This window comes from Trichoderma atroviride, chromosome 5, assembly GCF_020647795.1.
Source record: "Trichoderma atroviride chromosome 5, complete sequence".
NCBI classification, from domain to species: domain Eukaryota; kingdom Fungi; phylum Ascomycota; class Sordariomycetes; order Hypocreales; family Hypocreaceae; genus Trichoderma; species Trichoderma atroviride.
In genome coordinates this window covers 2,711,113-2,732,205 of record NC_089404.1, presented here as the reverse complement: position 1 = coordinate 2,732,205, position 21,093 = coordinate 2,711,113, and the positions used below count along the sequence as shown (strand labels likewise).

The 21,093-nt window shown below is 45.7% G+C and overlaps 6 protein-coding genes across 6 annotated transcripts; 2 read left to right on the top strand and 4 right to left on the bottom strand.

The window, feature by feature from the left end:
* Positions 1 to 41: 41 nt before the first annotated feature.
* Positions 42 to 1,160, bottom strand: TrAtP1_010108 (uncharacterized protein; the record flags this gene model as incomplete). The annotated part of the gene is made up of 1 exon (XM_014089940.2): positions 42 to 1,160. The coding sequence occupies one exon, from the start codon at positions 1,158 to 1,160 to the stop codon at positions 42 to 44; it is 1,119 nt and encodes a 372-aa protein (XP_013945415.2).
* A 3,781-nt stretch (positions 1,161 to 4,941) lies between these two features.
* TrAtP1_010107 (uncharacterized protein) lies at positions 4,942 to 6,036 on the top strand (the record flags this gene model as incomplete). Its single annotated transcript, XM_014089593.1, has 4 exons — positions 4,942 to 5,043; positions 5,103 to 5,329; positions 5,379 to 5,713; positions 5,780 to 6,036. 4 exons carry the CDS (start codon positions 4,942 to 4,944, stop codon positions 6,034 to 6,036), a joined length of 921 nt encoding a protein of 306 aa, XP_013945068.1.
* A 183-nt stretch (positions 6,037 to 6,219) lies between these two features.
* TrAtP1_010106 (uncharacterized protein) lies at positions 6,220 to 7,958 on the bottom strand. Its single transcript, XM_014089535.2, has 3 exons — positions 7,688 to 7,958; positions 7,398 to 7,631; positions 6,220 to 7,334 (listed from the first exon to the last, which is right to left on the bottom strand). The coding sequence occupies exons 1-3, from the start codon at positions 7,870 to 7,872 to the stop codon at positions 6,368 to 6,370; spliced, it is 1,386 nt and encodes a 461-aa protein (XP_013945010.1). The 5' UTR covers positions 7,873 to 7,958; the 3' UTR covers positions 6,220 to 6,367.
* Positions 7,959 to 8,629: 671 nt separating this feature from the next.
* TrAtP1_010105 (uncharacterized protein) lies at positions 8,630 to 10,130 on the bottom strand. Its single transcript, XM_014089572.2, has one exon. It carries the CDS (start codon positions 9,923 to 9,925, stop codon positions 8,978 to 8,980), a length of 948 nt encoding a protein of 315 aa, XP_013945047.2. The 5' UTR covers positions 9,926 to 10,130; the 3' UTR covers positions 8,630 to 8,977.
* A 15-nt stretch (positions 10,131 to 10,145) lies between these two features.
* TrAtP1_010104 (uncharacterized protein) lies at positions 10,146 to 12,051 on the bottom strand. The gene is made up of 3 exons (XM_014089539.2): positions 11,655 to 12,051; positions 11,354 to 11,587; positions 10,146 to 11,294 (listed from the first exon to the last, which is right to left on the bottom strand). The coding sequence occupies exons 1-3, from the start codon at positions 11,997 to 11,999 to the stop codon at positions 10,332 to 10,334; spliced, it is 1,542 nt and encodes a 513-aa protein (XP_013945014.2). The 5' UTR covers positions 12,000 to 12,051; the 3' UTR covers positions 10,146 to 10,331.
* A 2,149-nt stretch (positions 12,052 to 14,200) lies between these two features.
* Positions 14,201 to 20,083, top strand: TrAtP1_010103 (uncharacterized protein; the record flags this gene model as incomplete). Its single annotated transcript, XM_066114565.1, has 4 exons — positions 14,201 to 14,569; positions 14,626 to 15,436; positions 15,489 to 19,995; positions 20,060 to 20,083. Exons 1-4 carry the CDS (start codon positions 14,317 to 14,319, stop codon positions 20,081 to 20,083), a joined length of 5,595 nt encoding a protein of 1,864 aa, XP_065970661.1. The 5' UTR covers positions 14,201 to 14,316.
* Between the last annotated feature and the right edge of the window lie 1,010 nt (positions 20,084 to 21,093).

The window sequence follows — 21,093 nt, the reverse complement described above, 5'->3', positions numbered from 1 at the left end:
ATATAGGAGCGTAAAATTGAAAAAGGCCTCTCTAAGCACAACTAGGCTTCTTTGGATTTGGGGATAATCACAAGAAAGTTGATTCGCCTGATGCTCTTCTCCTCTCTGTCCCGTTTCTTGTACCTCTTCTGCGCCTTCTCAACATCTTTTTCGTACTTTACTGTGGCTTTCAAGCGACGATCTTCAAGCCGCTCTAGATCTCTGCTTGCGTGACGGTCACCTGCGCCAAAGCCGTACGCCCTGTTTTCGAAACGTCTCATCGAGTTTTCATATTTTGACAGCGCCTTTTGGCTTGCTTTCTCGTGTTTGTCATTCACCTTGACTCTCTTCTTAAGCATAGACTTCTCTGCGGATTTTCGCTCCATCTCACTGACAAAGGCATCCACTTTCTTGAACACATTGGATGGATTCGCGACTGGAGGAAGCTCCTCAATCGTCAGAGGAGAAATCCACGTTTCAAGGGCTCTTAGACGGCGCTGCTGAGCGCTGATGGTTCTGAGCTCATTTGACTCGGCAAGAACCTGGAGTGGTTCCAAAATTGGCGACTGCTTGTCTATATCTCCTTTCTCGTTCAATATAGGCATGTTGGCAAGCTTGGCAACGTATTTCAACTTTGCAATTTTCACCTCCAAGCCTCTGGGAAAGAAGATGTCTTTATTCGCTTGTCGAATGACCATTTCAGATCGGGTCTTGGACATAGCAAAGGTGCCTACGGTTGCGCTAATGCCAGCTGCGGTCGAAACAATCTGAGCAGTAGGCTCGGGCACAAATCCAGCAGCATCTGAGGCAATGCTGAGAGCTCGCAGCCCTGGGCTTGCGACGATGGCGCGGTTGAGGTGGTCTAGAAACTCTAGAAACTCGATTCGAGAAATGTTTACATCCTCCAACACAGGTGGGTAAGCTCTCAGGAATGCAGATCCTAAGTCTGCACTTGTAGCGGGTATTGCAATTGGCTTCGATAGACTGAACAAGCTAGTCGAAACGCCGGGTAATTGATCTCTTTGTGCTTGCTTTAATAGCTCCTCATATTTTGGTGGATCAAAGTCGGAGGAGCTTCTCCTAGACGAGGGGTCCTCGAGCTCAAAAATAGTGGTTGCTCGATACTCCTCCGAAGAGAATCTTGTCGCATCATGTTTATAAGTAACGCCTGAGAAGGCCATTTTGGAAAAAATAGAACAGATGAAAACTGAGTTATGAAATAGAATGTAGGTGTATATGGATGCACGCTTTGTATGAACGATGCTTATGAGTGTATGCAATTAGAAGTAGAAGAGCTTGAAGAAAGGAATCTCCAGCCCAGGGCTAACGCGCTCTCTTTAAATCTTCTCCTCTTCATCTACTGACGGCATATCTGTCAACGGTTTTGAGGGTTTCGGCATCTTCTAACCAATTTGGCAGAAACCTAGCCTCTAGAATCTGCCTTGGGATTCAGATGATGAATCGAATTCGTAAACTTATTGCGAATTCGACATCCTTTTCAAGGTGAAACAACTCTTTTGATTATAAACATCAGCCCATTAACCCCATTCCGCTAGCTAACGCGAAATGATGAGCTGCAAAACCCTTCAAGTAAACCACTGCCGAGCACTGTCGCGCTAAAATACAGGGGTCAGGTTGCTAAACACAAAAATCAGCCCGAATCTGAGCTGTCCATAATATACTCCACTCTCTACGGAAAGGAAAAGCCATTCGAGTTCTGAAAAGGAGCCTAGTTCACGCCCAATGGTTTTGCGTCTTACAGCATGCTCGAGATAGATGAATCTAAAATTGGTAACGATCAGACGGAGGTGATGAGTTGGCGCGACGCAGGATGGCAATAGATCGTGCTAATATTCGTAACAGTTGCGGAGAAGCAAGCAAAAGACATCGCCATAAGTTTCCCAAAGAGGCAACAGGAATGTTTCAAATCCACCAGAGAATATAGGTACGTCAATGATCTAAAACTAGATGACGAGAATCCAGCTCCATCTTTGGCCATAGCACATTATCCTAAAATAGATTCAGTTATTAGAGAGCCGAAAGCTTGCGCCTTGTCACATATCATGTTCTTTGCAATCTATTCGTTGGGTGTTCAAATTTCCCGCTCGTGTATTCTCCATGTCTTAGTTATACATACAGGGTATGGATAGGGGTGGCTGTATAAAAGCTGTTCCAAAATGCCATCAGTGTTGAGAACTTCCACCACGATGTAGGTCCCCTATAGGCTGAGCATTATTAATGGTAAGCGTTGTCACTTCAAGATCTACTGTTGCGGATAGAGCTGTTTTCAGTGCGTAGATAGAATGAGCGTCTCTCTTAGCACAACGTCGGCTTGTTCTCCTTCAATTGGTTGGCCATCCACATCCAACAAAAAACAAATGGAAGGGAACTGAAGACATAGTGAAGAGAGAAGGAAAAGGGAAAGAATTAACTAAGTCTTAGAGGTGCGAATTAGAGATCTTTTACCTGTGCTGCCCTGTTAAGAGCAGAAGTAGAGTTGTCTGATGCTGGTGTTAAATAAACGCTAAACTTCATGTGGAAGGCGCGCGCGCTCTCCATTTTCTATGGGTTAAGAGCTGAAGTCGGTCATTTTCTAATCATAATACTTTTTTCCCCCTTCGTTCCAAAGACTTATTGAGTCAATTATTTGTCAAAAGATACAAGATAATACCATTCAAAACCTGATTCAATCAACAATGGCATCTTTGGCTTGCTGGACCTGCCGACTGCGAAGAAAACGATGCGATCGTACTCAGCCGATATGTAAGACTTGCTCCAATCTGGGCATTAGCTGCTGCTACAGTAAAGAACGTCCAAAGTGGATGGACGGGGCCGAAAAGCAGCTGGCAAAAACACAAGCGATCAAGGCTCAAGTAAAGCAAGGAGTTGCAGCTCGGCGGGGAGGCGGTGAAGCTGCGATTCGAGTTTTCTCGCTTCACCAGCAAGCTGAACCGTCGCCAACTGCGGCGCCAGAAATATCACCTACCAGCTCCTCAAGCCCATCTCAGACAAGCGGAATCTCATCTGCTCACGCTGCGGATGGATCTGCTGCGGAGGAAACAGAAAACTTTCTCATCACTTTGTATCTTGATACAGTCTTCCCGCTGTTATTCCCTCAATACAAGCCCACCTCACTGTCTGGCGGGCGAAGCTGGATATCTGCGCTATTGAAAACGAATAAGGCAGTATATCACAGTGCTCTTAGCACTAGTGCATATTACTTTACCCTTATGCTAGCTAAAGATGCCACCCATACTCTTCGTACTCCATGTGAGCAGCATGTGTGGGATACCCTCGACACACACATGGAGATGTCCATAAAGGCCATTAAGCATATGAATCAATATCACTTACAAGGCCCTTGTTCGGATATACTCTCCAAACTCCATGTTCTCGCAGGTGTTGTTCAGTACTTGATCTTTGCAACCGCGATGCCTCAGGGAGCAGATTGGAAGATTCATTTGTCAGCCGCGTTGACATTGTTGAATGAGATACTCCAATCGCATGGGACAAGTAATGGTATATGTTCTCTGGAGAATGTCATACAATCGATGGATAAGCCATCAATATTCGTTGGTATAGACTTGGGTTTCCGCGTTTGGAACAGCGACCAAGCCGCCTTTCAATTTTACGCTTCGTTCCTTTTATACGCAGACATCATTGCTAGTATCCAACTAGGACGGCCCTTGCAGCTACGATGTCATCATCAGGCCCTAATAGCCAGTCCTGAAGTAACTATAGCTTCGGACGGTAGTTCTCAGCCACTACCAGGATTGGAGACCTATATCGGATGCCATGGTTGGGTTCTTACTGCTCTTAGTGAGATTTTCGAGCTGGAAGCTGACAAACGCTCTTTTCAGTCCAAAGAAAAGTATTTTTCCCAAGAGCTAATGAGAAAGGGCCGTGTTCTCAAGAGAAAACTTCAAGTAAGGATGAATGAGATTGATGCAAATATCCGGCCGGAATGCCATACCACGCAGCTAGTCTCCATGAGATCTGACGACCAAAACAGAAAACTTCAACCACAGAAGGTTGTTCTCATAACAAAAATATGGCTACACGCTGCGATAGTATATATATCGGTAGTCTTAGATGGTTGGCAGCCTCATAGCCTTTACATTCACGAGAATGTAAGTTCAATATTGGGTATTTTGGACATTTTCTCATCAGAACTTTCAATACGCAGCGTCATGTTCCCTTTCTGTATTGCAGGATTCTTGGCAAAACGAGAACAAGAGCGCACGTTTAGGCGTTTCTTTTCTACTTTGGAATCGTTACAAGCTCTGGGGCCAGCAAAACGTGCTCTCCGATTGATAGAACAAGTCTGGCGGCTCCGAGAGGGGTTGGATGAGGGCTCATGGGGATTGTATGACTGTTTTCAAGCAATGGGATCTGATGTATTACTCATCTGATAGAAAATTAGACGCTGCGTATACAGGGAATTGAGATTTAAAGACTCAGTAGCCTTTTATTGTGTGCAAAGCCTAACGTCAGCATACGAAATCTAATACGTTTGAGCATGAATCGCCATATTTGAGTTGCGCAAAAGTACATATATGCCTTTTGATAGTAATGCATGTTTTGAAGATTACTGGAGTATTATGTAAAGACTTACTTACCTACCTTTTCAGATGTTGAATGTCCTCGCCCATCCAAAATAGGAAATCGCGCGCGCAGCTTACCAGCAGCATATCAAGCTAAATTAGATCAACGAGATAACAACTTATAATGCCTAGATTGCTTTGAAACCTGGATTATATTATATATTTATAAGCTGACGAATAGAAGATGTAGTAATCACGTGGATTAAGAAAAGATATTGTCCATTTTCGTGTATATAAATGCTGCACCCCGAATTTACACCCATTCGTAACTCTATACTATTGTACATCTTCTCCTCCGATTCTAAACAACTCTATAGTTGAGCAACCTTTAAGTTTACTCAATATTACACATATCAAAATGTCCGTCGTTGCTGTAGCTGGCGCGGGTAACGTGGGTCGCACAATTGTTGAGACTCTCGTAAAGACTTCAAATTACAAAGTCATTGTTCTAGGACGCAAGGTAAGGACTTGATCTTGGCACCTGAGCATTGATAGAATCATCTAAAGCGAATAAAATAGGTTCAAACAGTTTTGGATAACGTTCCCAGTTACGCCGTTGACTATACTGATGTCGATGCAACCGCCAAAGTCTTGTCTCAGCACGAAGTAAAGGTAGTCATTTCTACCATTCAAGTAACTGACGAGACATCATCTACTGCCGAGGTCAACCTCATAAAAGCCGCAGGGCGAGCACCAGCTGTAGCCCGATTTATTTCTAGCAGCTGGGGATCGCTTCCTAGTGAGACGTAAGCCATCTGCGCCATACGATCTAATACTAGCTAATGACAAACTCAGATCCCCTACATCGAAATACCAAAAGGCTTCCGAAGCCGCCTTACGCAGCACCACGCTCGAATGGACACGATTCTCCGTTGGCTTTTTCATGGATTACTACGGTATTCCTGCGATCGAAACCCATCTGCCACCTATGTCTTTTGCTGTCGACATGAACAGCAATAAAGCAGCCATCCCTGGGACAGGAAATGAACCAATAGCTCTCACCTACTCATACGACGTTGCTAAATTTGTTTCTGCATACTTGGGTGCTCCAAAATGGGAAGAGATAACCTATGTATACGGAGAGAAAACGACCTGGAACGCATTCATCAAAGTAGCGGAAGAGGTGACAGGTATGACGGCATATCTCCTAGCAGATGTCAATTAATTAACCGGTTCCATTAACATCATTTTTTTAGGTACCCAATTCGAGGTATCATACGATCCCATTGAGAAACTGGCAAGAGGAGAAGTTACTGAGCTCCCCTCTCACAAAGAAGAACTGGCAAACTTTCCGTTTCCAGCGCCTATTGCTCGGCAGCTTTTGGCACTTCTTGGAAGCTGGGTAGTTAGAGGGCAGTTTGACATCCCTACTGAAAAGTCTCTCAACAAGAGCTTTCCAGATATCAAGCCTATGGGGATTCGAGAAATGCTTCTCGTGAGGCAAACCTCTTAGTTTCGGGAACAATCACTTGAATGGATGTCTCGCCAGAATATTGTTATTGGCCCATGTTGACTATTAACTATATCCCATGGCATAAAATAACACATCTCCATATAAGATATTATTAAATAACTTGTCAAGGATGCTATCATTTGTTGATCCACATGGCTTTTCACAGTTTTCAGCTTTCCTGTGCTTCACTATTGTAATTTTCTTCAAAACTGTATATACGCCAGCATAAATATCTAAAGTAGTAAAAGCCATTGAATATCATATGCCTTAATAAGGAGAGCAGAGATACAGATTTTAACTCGCTATACTCCATCATACAGGCTATTCTAGCTTAGTTGTATCGATTAACAAATTTAACGACTTTCCTACCCGTAGTACTTCTAACAAATCCATCCAACTCATCCACAAAGGTAGTCTTAAAACGATAATTGTTAGTCGATATGACGTGAAGGAAACCCCTGATACGATTTATAAGAGCCTTTTCAGAAAGTACGCGAGATGTTCTCGGAGAGCACATCAGCCGGATTTCCAAGCAAGATTCCAAAGAAGGCTCGAGCTTGTCCAGGATGATCTGCCATTGCAGAATACCACATTCTTCGTTATTCAACAAGGCTGCCATGTCTTCGAATTGGATGTACTCTCCATCCCAGTCGAAGCTGATTCGCTTGTCACGGCCTTGAAGACGAAGAACGCGGAGAAACGGCCAGTCTGGGACGGGAATCTTGTCGCGGGAATGCTCAGGCAGAGGATGGACAGATCCGATATCGCCCGTGACATATCGCACAAGCGGATTGCGCAAGCGCGAAAGTGAAGTTTGTACAATCATTCCCGATTCTCCTTCGGGCAGCGCACAAGCACACGGATCTCCTTCGGTAACAGAAGGTGGAAAGACTTCAACAAGCATAGATCGAGTATCGAAGATGAGATCTTCTTCGCTGGTAGTACTCTCCTTTCCATTGATATCAGGGCTACTGGCCGCCCAGGCACCTGCTTCAGCGCTCCCAAGAAGGGAAAAGATCTTCACAGAGCTCAGAATCTCCTTTATATGTGCTCTTTGGGCTGGTGTAAGCACTTCAGAAGTATAGATAATTTTGTCAAGCCTGATCAATGCGCGCTCTTCTTCAGGGAGAGTTGAGATATAGTGCACCATCTGAACAACCTGAGCGCTGTCACTAGCAAGAATATTGATATGGTATTTTATAAGGAGCTTGACAACATCGTGGGGAGACATGTAGTTCCCAGCGCTCAAAACCGAGGCGCCAGCGTTCTCCAAGATCTCGAGGGTAAGATCCAGGGACCTGGTTTATCATTAGTATCTGTCCGCTGGACTCATTGCCTTGTGGCATCTTGAAGTGACTCACCTATACAGCTCCCCAGCACAATGGGTAGTCAATGCCCAGTCCCCAGGCTTAATTACCCCAAGTGTTTTGAGAAAGTGACCGAAAGATGCTCTATGTCTGCGATTCTCATACACATCCGTTCCGAAGAATAAGGGCTTCGAACCAAATCCACCGCCTGTAATACTCGCATACACGCTCTGCCGATATGTATTACTGGAATTCGTATCGTTGACAAGTCGTTGGATAGTGTTATAACTAATGCACAGTTAGATTCAAGTAAAGGCTGCGATTCGTACTTCTCGTCAACTTACAGGTTCTTCTTCCAGATGATAGGCCATACCCTCAGCCTTTTCTCTGCGGCTTCATTCGTTAACGCCTTCTCTCTCAGCTCTCGAATTATATTTTCCTCTGGTGGATACTGTATCTCTTCCTTGTAGAAGGGGTGGGTCTCAGCGACGACCAAAACCTCTCCCAGTGAATAAGGCGCGTTCTCCATGTCTAGAGTTGAATACTTGTTCAAAGCGAATACGCCAAAAGAGCTGAAAAAGAGATTGTAATACTTGTGTCTCCTATCTACAATTTATATGTTAAAAGTAAACTACGATACCTACGATACATGACTAAAGCTTGACCTACTACGCGACTGACAGTCGGACACTGGTTCTTACTCAGGCGATGTGGATGTACAGTGCGGTCATTACTGTGTTCTTGATCTTAGACACATACAGTGATAAATACAGAGCTTGCTGGCAGCGCCTGATTAGCGGCAGTAGAACAGCAGTGACTCCAGCCAAAGATGGGGGCCAAAAAGCCAACCGCGGATGGCCTAGTTTCAGCCTGAGACATGCCCAAAGAAGCCTACGTATAGTGGGGTGTAAGATAGATCGCCTCAGTTATCTACGGAAAAGAAAGGAGAAAAAGACTAGGTAGATAGTGGAAGCAAACAAAATAGCGAACAAGCGCCACGTAATATCTTATTATAGTACCTGTGGCTGGGTGGTATCATCACACGGCAGCAACCGAGAAGCAGATGATGTTGCGGCCGAGACGGCAGTAGCGCTATGATATCAGTCAATCAGATTGCAAAACAGGCATGCCAAAATATTGCTCCGGCCTGACCGCCATTTCTGCCTGTCTGTAAGTCTGATAGAGCCCTCAGCCACATGAAGCTGAGCTCGAAAGCCGGCAATATCCCTGCAGTAGCTCAACCTCAGCTCTGTCCAGCCCAGCCACCTTAGATACGTGCCTTGGTCGGCAGGCCAATAGCAAGTGAGAAGACCGCAAAAGCAAACATGTCAATCAGTAGTCGTGTTTTTATACTCGTACTTGTGCTTGGCCTGCAGAGTAACGACAGCAATAATTGCTAGGTGCTGTCAACTCCCTTCAACGACCGGGAGGGTTACATCCGAAATAGAATTTGTAATTTAATATGCACACCAGTCTTGTGTGTTTCACAATAAACTAATAGTCCATTTATTTACTATAGCACTCAAGCCACACTGTCCAGTTATTTACCAACACGCATTATTTTCCTTCCATGTCTCAGTTTCCAATTTCCGGATGCCGATGGTGCTCTCTTGTCCGTCGCCTGCTTCTCCCGTTCACATACTACTAGAGAACGGGACTGCATCCCATCTAACTCTTCGGAGGTGTCGCCCCGGATCTGTGATGTGGTTTCTTGCGTGTAGCCACCGGCGGTTGTCAATCAAGATGATCGAACGCGCCGGCAGGGCCTTCGGGGTCAAGTGCAAGGTCGAATAGGATTTTGCCTCTGCGCTCTGCAATGCATGTTTCAGTTCATTTAGCGCGGCGGAAGCCCGATCACTCAACGGCGTTAAGATGTCTTCTCGGAAGCGCATCATGCTAGTCTGATTCTCTGCATCAGTCACCATGATGCTTCCCACGATGTGCTGCTGCCTAGGAGACTTTTCAAACTCGGGCGGTGTGCGAATCAGATACTCGGGTCTTGCCAAAGATGCCTTGGTGGCTTCCGAGAGCAGCTCGCTTAGCCGCTGCACATTCATCACGGAAAGCGTACCACCTCCGTAGCGATCAGGCTGAAGCACATGCAGGGCGAAATAGCGCGGCGGGGGGTTCTCGTAACTGCAATCCGTGTGCCAGGGAAACTCGTCCATTGTCTCGGAACGGGCCTGACAGTTGGCAGTCTGAAAGCTGGTGGTGGCGGGAAGTACATCCCAAAACCAGCCTTTGGTTGCGCTGTGAGCAATAGGCAGTTGATGTCCGTGACGTCGATGTAGGCTCAGGAGAAGCTGTTCAAGATACTGGCTCTTGTTATCATCGAGTCCCAGGCTTATCTTGAGAATGCCATGTTGGCGAAGCAGTTCCGATACACTTCGAACATGGACAAGCTCTTGAGCTTGACTAATATTCGGCACTTCCACATTAGGCACTATATGTGAGTGGTTTGTGGACATCTGACGACTCTCACGGGTTTCAGCCATGGAGAGCCATGGAGATGCTGGGCGACGAATAACTCTGCGCATTCGATTCGATGCTGCAGCAATATGGAGTGTAACGCGGCGATACATCGTGGGCAGATGTAAAAGATCGTGAAGTAAAAGGCAAAGACTTATAAGGAAGATCGAAGAGATGTTCTCGCAAATTTGATGATTAACGAATTCTGTACTTGATTGCTCTCTCACGGCTGTAACCTGGTGTATTTATTGTTGACATTTAATGCACAGGCATTTAGTGTCACAATTTCTCAAGCAGTCGAATTGAAGAGAAGACGAAGGCGCCTAGTACGCACTATTTACTTCTCTGCTAGGACCTGAATAGATATCCCTGTCTTCTCGGGAAGCGTTCAGCCGTGTGTGGATAGTAATACTAGTGCTGTGATATGTAAACAGCTTGTCTTAATTTATATCTCGCTACTAATAACATTATCACAAACAATCACCTTGTACCACTACTTTGTAGTACTTGACACCGTACTCAGTTTCTCTCCAACCCCTCCCCCTGGCTCAAGACAGTCTCTCCAAATTGGTCTTCCCTACGTATCACAGAGCAAATCCAGGCTCCGCCATTTCCGACAGTACAGATGCGTTCGTTGCTGCTCCGCCAGCCTCCTAAGCCGAGATATGCGCCATTGACAGTAAAATATGTTCCGATCAATGGGTAGTTCACTTTTTCTCCCGACGCCTTCAACACCATGTTATACCGCCTAGAAATAATTCGACGCTGTACGACAGAGGATGTTTCTAGGTCGAGTCCCGGGGAGACCCGGCGCTGCAAGGCCGCAATCCACTCTTCATTGGTCATCTCATCGCCAAATACGATGCCATCTCCTTTTCCACCTCTAATTGCCTTCAGGAGGAAATGTTGGCGGACTTCAGGGTGCTTTTCTGAGTGATCAAGTATTTCTTGAATCTCAGGCGAGCCCGGCAAATAGGTATCTGCAATCCCGCGATCGAGAATCACAGCTTGTTGCTGGCTGAGCACTCCGCGCGCAACTTGATCCTGAAGCTCCTGCTTGATGATTCCTAGCATGCGCTTGTCATGGACTAGAAATATAGTCCGCAGATCATTGAAGCAGATTGCACAGAGCTCTTGGAGCATATTAAGAGGCAAACCAACCAGCTCACGCTGGTGTAGCTCAAGTCCAACCTGAAAAATCTCTTCTACAAACTCTCCGTCTTCGGTGACGAAGACAGGAGACGCTGCAGTGGAAGTAGCGTGACAGGTAGGTGCCTTTGAGATTGCACAGAGCATATAACCCGTTTTTCTTTTCTCGTTGATCACCAATCGTAGGTCTGAAGGGCCAATTACTCGTGGCGCCGAGCCTGTGCGGCGCTTCACAGCTTCGACGAACATGTAGAAGTCAACGCCAGGCTCTTTACCTTTCAAGAGATGGAGAGGACGATCTCGCCGAAACAGAGTGAATAGTCCGTCGATGACCTACAAAAAATTGTTAAATGTAGTCAAGAGCTAGAAAATGGAGCATGGTGGATTTGAACCTTCTTCGGAGTCGTAGCAGGGACGAGCCCATATCTTGCCATGCCCGTATCTTCCAGAGCCGTGTGCCCAAACACTGCGTGCATATACGCATTGAAAGAAAACCGGGCATTGATCTCGGTGATTCGGAAGTTTTCGTGGACGGCACCATCTGCGCAGTGTATATCCTCAACCAGGAAATCGGGCCTCCACGATCCTTTGCGTTCTTTGTAAGGCGACAGGGCACGTTGCACGTACTGGATTTCCTTTGTTAGCTACTAGAAACAAAAACGAAACAGCTATGACGAGAGATCGTTTACTCACCTTTAAGAGACCCTCCTCTATTGGCTCAAGAGGCATCCTCTGGGGAAACTTTGCGGCCTTGTCGCTCCACCATCGATCCACGATATCCGTCAATGAAAGGGTTAGCGCAGTATTTAACTCGCGCAGCATCGTTTCATGGCGAAGGTTAACAAGAATAGGTCGAGGGCATGAATTATTATACGACGCATGTGGCCATAGACGAGGTGGGCAAAGACGCATGAGCGCCGCTTTCATGGTTTCACTCTCCCATAGGTAGAAGTTTCCTTGAGCCTGTACGGTCGACACTTCTTCAAATCCCCTGGGTCCACGCCCAAGATGGATTTGCATAAAAGGCTCGTTAAACATGTTGAAGTTTCCCGCCGAGATAAGTGTAGGAGAAAGCTGGCGAGTAAACCGGTCCAAAGGTCAGATTCAAGGCTGCTACGCTATTAATGCCCGCCCTATTTATGTTTATTTAATACGATCCACGCACTCATCCAGGGGTACATAGTGTATGAATCTGACAGACCCAAATCGCCGGCCTCAATCTTTGCTGTATGGCGCAATCTATCAGCTCTGCAGGTATAGCTACATGATGGGTACTGCGCCGTGCCAGCCACGTCGTACGCAAGCGATCCACCAACTCCAATAGATCATGGCCTAGTCCTGCGTAAAGCTTGATTTTGAGATTGGATGCCAAGGCCATCGTCATCAAACTAGGGACTGCATTTTAACCAATTGGAACACACCCCTGATCGTCCCGTCTTGATAACTGAGACAAGTAATCCAATAACCGGCCTGTGGGAGCGCCACATTTCGTGAAACACCCTGCGTCTTTGCGCATTGACCAAGGTACAGTAATTCATCTTGTAAGAGTCAATCGGCGGTCAATCGCCAAAGCTAAATCTGAAACATTCTTACTCAGGCAAGTCTCTCTCTACACGTCAGCCTGTCAACTGGGATCGGCCCGGTCCTAGTCCAGCCTAAGTAGTGGAGAGAGTATCAATTGTGTGATGGTTCACGGTGTACTTTGAGTGTGCTCCTAATTTGGCGTTCGGCTTGATTTCAACTTATGTAAGACTAGATCGTTGTTATCAGTCCTTGCATTCAGATTACCATCATTTACAGCATCCGAACATATAGACAGACGCTCCGTATCGATGATTGCCTCATCTGCTCAAAATGTATAGGTCTTTCTATTTACCTATGAAAACTGCAAGGGGAAGAAAGCAACATAGAATAGTAATTACCTAGGGGGCAATCCCAGAATTTTTTGAACGTCTCGCGGCAAGTATACCAGATGATTGGAGCATATATAGGCGTGTATAATACTGAGGAGCAGCATACAAAGACGATTGCGGCAGCAAATGCAACCCAGCCTCTTGTTACGATACTGCAAATGAAGCTTCGCGCTTAATGAACAGCCAGGCTGCAAAATGAGAAAACGCAACAAGAATATAGCACAGAAAGATATATATAGAAGCGTGCGTTCGCGAGCAGCTCCCCACCATCTACCCTGCAGACCAAGTGCTTGTCTAAGGAGGATTTGATAGGATCTTGAATTCTCCTCTGCATACACCCACAGTACTACTTTATATGCAATCAGCTGCAAGTTCAAACTGTATATACAGAGGTAGTGGGTATGTAAGTGATTAAACACACGTGCTTCTCAGGTCAAGCGGCAACGAAAAATGGAAAACATGCAACTCTGAGCGTTCACCCGGTGCGGATCACGCACCTGCTTGCTGATATGCTCTCATTGGCTTGGCTATTCTACATGCATACAAACTGCTGCCTAGGTACCTACCTATTCGGGTACGTACAATTATCTTTCAGCCGCATCTGAGCTCCATACCCCTCTTTGCTTCTCTACCGTTAGACGAAGCTGATACTGAAGCAAGGATACTTTCTATTACGCATCGATAAAATGTCTCGTCGCGACCCTAAAGTGCAATTTGACAATGACGATTATACGGTCGGCTGGATTTGTGCCATAACGACCGAGCACGTTGCCGCACGAGCTTTCTTTGATGAAGAGCACGAGTCGCCGCAATCTGTGTCCCCACACGATGATAACAACTATATACTAGGCAGGATTGGGAAACATAATATTGTCCTCGCCAGTTTGCCCCATGGTGAATACGGCCTGTCTTCAGCAGCAAGTGTGGCGAGAGACATGCTACATAGCTTCCCAAATATTCGAATTGGCCTAATGGTTGGTATTGGAGGGGGAGCTCCAAGCAAAAATCACGATATCCGCTTAGGTGACGTGGTTGTCAGTGACCCCCGCAATGGAGAGGGTGGTGTTTTTCAATATGACTTTGGCAAAACAGTACAGGAACAAAGCTTTTATCCGACTGGGCATCTAAACCAGCCGCCCCCAATACTAAGGTCAGCAGTAAGCGGGCTTGAAAGTCAATATGAGATAAAAGGGCATTTTATCCGAGAGAATATTAATGTTATCCTTGACAAAAACCCAAGACTAAGGAAAAAGTATAAACGACCGGACTCACCAGGTGCAGATCAGCTGTATCAAAGCCATATCATTCACCCTAATGCTGAGACAAGTTGCAACATCAGTTGTGGCAATAGTCCATCAGCTTTAATTATCCGTCCGGAACGGAATAGCAGCGAGGATGACCCTGTAATCCACTATGGCTTGATTGCTTCGGCTAATCAGTTAATGAAAGATGCTGTGGTTAGGGATACGTTGGGTATGAAGAAGAATGTGCTGTGCTTTGAAATGGAAGCGGCTGGTTTGATGAACCATTTTCCCTGCTTGGTTATTCGTGGTATATGCGATTATGCGGATACACATAAAAACAAGGAATGGCAAGGCTATGCAGCAATGACAGCAGCTGCGTATACAAAAGATCTTCTCTGCCTAATTCATCCTAACAGAGTTGAGGCCCTGAAAAAGATGGACGTGCTCTCTGGTAAGTTTTCAAAAGCCTCACATTATTTGATATGCAAGGCTAACTATGAGCCATAGATATATCAGAAGGGCTCGCGGGCATTGTTCTTAGGCAAAACGGTGAATACCGCAATGATGTTCTTAAATGGCTTACTCCGACCGACTATGCTTCCCAACAGCATGACCATTTTTGCAGTCGGCAACCTGGAACGGGAGAATGGTTTCTAAACTCAAAAGAGTACCAGAACTGGTTGGATACAGCAGCGGAAGTCCTTCTTTGCGAGGGGATTCCAGGAGCGGGAAAAACTATCCTGACGTCAATCGTGATCGATCAACTTACTACCAAATTTCACCATGATCGCGAAACTCTGAACACTGGAATTGCGTACATTTATTTGAGCTACCACCAGAATTATGAGAAAGCAGACAATTTGCTTTTGAGCCTATTAAGACAGTTAGCGCAGATACGATTATCGCTGCCTAACTGCATCACCGCCCTTTATGAGCAGCATAAAGACAAGGGAACTCGACCATCATTGGAGGCAGTCTCATCGGCTCTGCAATCCGTGATCAGTACTTACTCTAGAACTCTTATTGTCATAGATGCACTTGATGAATGTGCAGATATCAATGGCTGCCGGTCGAAATTTCTAGCAGAGATTCTCAGCCTGCGTATGAAGTCCGCGGTGAACATATTTGCCACTACGAGGCACAATACGGAGATTGCCAAACAGTTTGAAGGCAGCACTTTTCTCAAGATTTCCGCTAGAGGAGAAGATGTGCGTAGATATCTGGATGATCATATGAAACGACTACCAAACTTCGTCTGTGAGGATGCAGAACTGAAAAGTGAGGTTCAAGGGACAATCATTGACTCGGTGCAGGGAATGTATGGCGCTTCTACTGATGTCTCATTACTCCATATACTAACTTGCTCCTAGGTTCCTTCTTGCTAAACTCTATCTTGACTCGCTGGCCCATAAATATACGGAAAAGGCTGTTCGTGATACCCTTTCGAAGCTATCGACTGGATCAGAAAAATATGAGCATGCTTATAAAGACGCAATGGAGCGAATCGAAATCCAGCCCCTGGCAAAGAAGGAGCTGGCAAGACGGGTTCTATCTTGGATTATCTTTGCCAAAAGACAACTTTCACCAACCGAGCTCGTGCATGCTCTTGCAGTGGAGTATGGGCATGTCGAACTCGATAACCGGAACTTTATCAATGTTGATGACGTTGTTTTAGCTTGCGAAAGCTTAGTTACCGTTGACAAAGAAACTGAAGTCATTCGATTAGTCCATTACACAGCACAAGACTACTTTGAGCAGACGCGGATGAAGTGGTTTCCTACTGCAGAGGTAGAAATTACGAGGACTTGCGCTACTTATCTATCTTTTCGTAACTTTGACAGTGGGCTTTGCGCCAATGATACTGTCTTTGAAAAGCGACTATCAGAAAATCCATTTTATAGTTATGCTGCTCATTTTTGGGGCCATCATGCTCGGAATGTCTCGCCGCTACCACAGGAAGTCACAGCTTTCCTTGTATGTACAAAAAAGGTACAAGCCTCAAGCCAAGCTTTAATGGCCGTCAAGCCGACATGGAGAAATTCAGATTACAGTCAACATGTCCCTAAAACCATCACCGGACTACACCTGGCGGCGTATTTTGGAATTGAAAAAGTATTGGAGAATCTCCTTGGTGAACAAGGATCAGACCCAGATATGAGCGATGATTTTGGTCGAACGCCAATTTCATATGCCGCTGGCAATGGATACGAAACAGTAGCCAAACAGCTACTTGATACATTGGCAATCAATTCCGACTCTACAGATAACGATGGCCAGACGCCATTGATGTGGGCTGCCAAAGAAGGGCATAGTACAGTTGTTGAGCTCTTACTTGTCACCGGCAGAGGCGACTCCAATGCTAGAGACCGCTACAGTCAGACATCACTGTTACTTGCGGCCAAGAACGGACAAAAAGCGGCAACCAAGTTACTCATCGAGAATCACGCGAATCTTAATGCGAGAGACAATTTCGGTCAGACACCGTTATGGTGGGCGGTCCGAAATGGAGATATTCCTATCATGGAACTGCTTCTCGCGAAAGATGGTGTTGACATTAACACGAAAAACCGCTATGATCAATCGCCTTTGTGGTGGGCAGCACGAAATGGTGATGGGGCGGCTGTGAATTTACTCCTTACGCAAGATGGGATTGACATCAACACTAAGAATAAAAGTGGTCAGACGCCGTTGGGAGCAGCTGCACAAAAAGGCTACGAGGCAGTGGTCAGTATGCTACTCGCCAAAAAAGACATAGAAGTCGGTATCGCAGACGAATATGGCCGTACACCGTTGCTTTGGGCTGCCAGACGCGGACATGTTGCGGTAGTTGGGCTCCTGTACAACAAAGTCGGTGCTGGTATCAATGTAATGGATAAGACTGGAAAGACGCCATTACTCTCGGCTGCTGAGAACGGCCATACGGACGCAGTAAGGTTGTTACTTACTGCCATCGATGTCAATGTTAATGTTCAGGATCGCAATGATCAATCAGCACTATTGCACTCAGCCATTCGCGGGCACGATGCTATCGCCAAAGAGCTTCTTACTATAGAAGGCATTGAAATCAACGTTGAAGACGCCTATCATCAAACTCCTCTTCTTTACGCAGTCAAGAAAGAGCACGAGGGAATAGTCAAGATGCTTCTCGATAAAGAAGGCATTGATGTAAATGCTGTCGATCGACATGGCCAAACGCCACTATGGTGGGCAGCTTCGAATGGAAACAAAATCCTCTTCCAACTCATTCATACTCAGAATGGCGTTGATATCAATGCTAAGAATACATCTGGCCAGACGCCGTTACTGTGGGCAGCTCGCAATGGAAATGAAGCCACGGTGAAATTCTTACTCAACGTGCCTGGCATCGATATTAATACTAAGGATAGAGAAAATCTGACGCCTCTCTGGTGGGCAGTTAAGAAAGTATATAAGGAAGTGGCTCGGCTGCTCCTTGCTACCAACAATATTGAAGTCAATTCAAGGGACAAAGACGGCCAGACGCCACTGCTATATGCAACTAAGCAGGGACACAAGAAAATGGTGGAACTGTTACTTAACAAGGCCAATATCGATGTTAATTCTACGGATAAAAACGGACATACTTCATTAGCGCTGGCTTTGCGGTACTCTCAAGGGGATGCCTCCTTAGTCGACAGCGAGGAAACAGAGAGTGGGAAGAGTCGAGGCTATAACAGCGGCCACATATTGCCCCCAGCCCATGATAACACAAGCAGTACAAAGGAGGGGGATTCAACATTATTACCATGGGAAGCAAAGAAACGGTATGAAGATATCGCCAAATTACTTCTAGCTAAAGATGGGATTGATGTCAATATCAGAGATAATTACGGCCAATCAGTTTTGTTATGGGCAGCAAAAAATGGTTATGATACTTCGATCGATCTCCTAGTGAAATCTGATGGTATCGATATCAATGCGAAAGATGATCTAAACAATTCTGCGCTATCATTGGCAGTTGCGAAGGGGCATACAGCAGTAGTCAAACTATTGCTGAGTCATATCAACCTTGATGTTGTCAATGAAGATGGGAATGGTCACACTCCCCTATGGTTGGCTGTTGAGACTGGGAACGAAACAGTAGTTGAGTTACTACTTGAAGGCACGACAAAGCATCGAGAGAGTATCAACTACGGCCTTTTAAAGAAGGCCGCAAGTGAGAGAAAAGTGCGAATTTTTGAGCTGCTTACGGCTCAGGAAGGAGTTGATCTCAACGAAAAGGATGTATACGGTGATACGCTGCTATCATGGGCCGTAGGGATTGGGCATGAAGAGACGGTGAAATTGCTTCTTGCCAGGACTGATATTGATGTCAATGCCAAAGACACGCGTGGCGGGACGCCACTTTGGCGCGCTGTTGATGGCAACAACATATCTATATTCAAGTTACTTCTGAATAAAGAAAATGTTGACATTAACGCTAGAAATTATTTGGGCGTATCGCCGCTCTTACTGGCCGTACGGAATCATCAACCACGCGTATTAGACTCTCGTGGTTGGCGGGATCGGTCACCAGATGGGCATCATGAAAACACCAAAGGCCATCGAAGCTGGTCGCCGCCCCCATCGACGGTGTCTTCTTCCCTACCAACTGTCGATATGGATGACGGAGATTATCCATTAAACGTGAAAAATCACATATACGATACCATAATGCCGGGCCCGCTAGTGTCATACGGCAGCCGAAGGCCTTCAAGCGAGAGGGACATTCGGTATTTTGACACGTATACGAACAAACATGGAGAATATCCGGACAAAACTGTATCTCCCATAGAGAGAGATAACTGCAAGGACATTATTGAGCTACTATTGGCTAGAGGAGATGTTGGCATTAATACCGAAGACTGTGAGGGTAATACGCCTCTCTCAGCTGCAGTATGGAATGAAGATGCAGACATAGTAAAGCTTTTGCTTTGCAAACGAGATATCAACGTCAACAAAAAGGGCAGTAACAGCTACACACCAATAATGGATGCGATACTCAAGAATAATATGACAATTATAAGATTATTGCTCGGCTCTACCCAAGTCAATGTCGACTCTGAGAGCCCTACTGGCTGGACACCGGTACGGCGTGCCATACATAAAGCAAATTGGGAATTACTCCACCTACTCATTGGACACGGGGCCCAAGTCAATTCCAGAGATAGGTCAGGTAAACCGCTCTTAGCATGGGTTGCCGAAAATGATGAAGGAAAGGCAGCTAGTATCCTGCTTGCTGTCAATGGCATTGATGTAAACAGCAGAGACCGCAAGAACCGAACGCCACTTTTTTACGCGGCTGAAAATGGACATGAGTCTGTTGTAGAAAAATTACTCGAAAGCCATGATATTGATATTAATGGACAAGATCGGCTTGAACAGGCCCCGGAAGCAAGAGTCAACGCTAGTGCTCAAGTTGATGAAGAGTACAATATGGGCGGTCAAACTGCCTTGTCGGTGGCGGCTAGAAGGGAGCATAATGGAGTTGTCAAGCAGATAATTGCTTCAGAGAGCGTCGACGTTAATTTAAGGGATGATAATGGCCAGACAGCTCTATGGAATGCGGCTTCAATGAATTTAAAATCTACAGTTGGGCTGTTACTCGCCCACGAAGACATCGATATCAACATAAAAGACAATTCGGGCAAAACACCGCTACTGCGTGCAACTGAACTTGGATTCAACGAAGTAGTCAAACTACTTCTTGCTGCAGATGGAATTGATTTTATGGCTAAAGATGACAAAGGACGGAATCCGCTAGGAACGGCAGTTTTCACTAACAATGAAATGGTGGTCAAGCTGATTCTTGCCAAGGGTATCCGAGACATCAACGCTAAAGATGCCAAGGGAAGAACCATACTATTCCTTGCTGCTGAGGTAGGGACACCTGAGATATTCCAGCTATTCCTCTCGCGAGATGACATCGACATTAATGCTCAAGATAATAACCGCGATACACCACTGACTATAGCTGCATATTTTGGAAATTTGCCGATAGTCCGATTGCTCCTGGGCCAGAATAATATCGACGTTACTTCTAAAACTATTTATAACCAAACGGCTTTATACTTAGCTTCGGAAAGGGGGCACTTTGAGATAGTTCAACTGCTGCTTAGCAAAACCAATACCAATATCAACTCTGCGGGTTTTGACGGCCGAACGCCATTACATTCAGCAATCTTTAAGAGGCACATGAGCGTCGTTAAACTCCTTCTCAGCCACGAAAACGTTAATGTTCACTCTAAATCCGATGCCGGTTGGACGCCATTGCATACTGCCGCGGAAAATGGTAATCTACAAGTAGTTCAACTTCTACTTGGGTACAAAAGCACCAAAATCAATGACAAAAACGAACAAGAATGTACGCCGCTACATGTTGCCTCAGCGCATGGTCAGGAACCAGTAGTTCAACTACTTCTCAACCAACAAGACATCGAACTTGATGCTAAGGACTATGAAGGTTATACGCCTTTGAATTTAGCCATAGATGGTGGGAGATTCAGAATTACAAGGCTTCTTCTTGAGTCTGGCGCCGATATAGAAGCTAAAACCCATGCCGGCCATACACCACTACATAATGCTTCAATCTCTGGCCGTTTCAAAATAGTTAAACTTCTTCTTGAGCATGGAGCGGATCGAAAAATTGCGGATAATGACGGTCGGACAGCCATGGATCTTGCCTTGCGAAATGGACACAGCGTAGTGGCTGGCCTACTTTCTCAATAATCGGGGTTGGGGAAGCTGTTTGCATTAGCACTGGGGCCGAAAACATTGAGTGAGTGCATGGCGAGAGAAATGTGTTTTGGGGCGAACAAAGCTTGAAAAGATGAATATGACAAGAAACTCCACCGGGTTACGAGCGCCGTTGTGCGTGATTGGCGAGGCATCCGATGGCGCAATATAATCGGAGAAAATATTGAATGACATCAACGGAGCGAAAATGGGTCTGGTTGATAGCTATCAGCGGAAAAGATC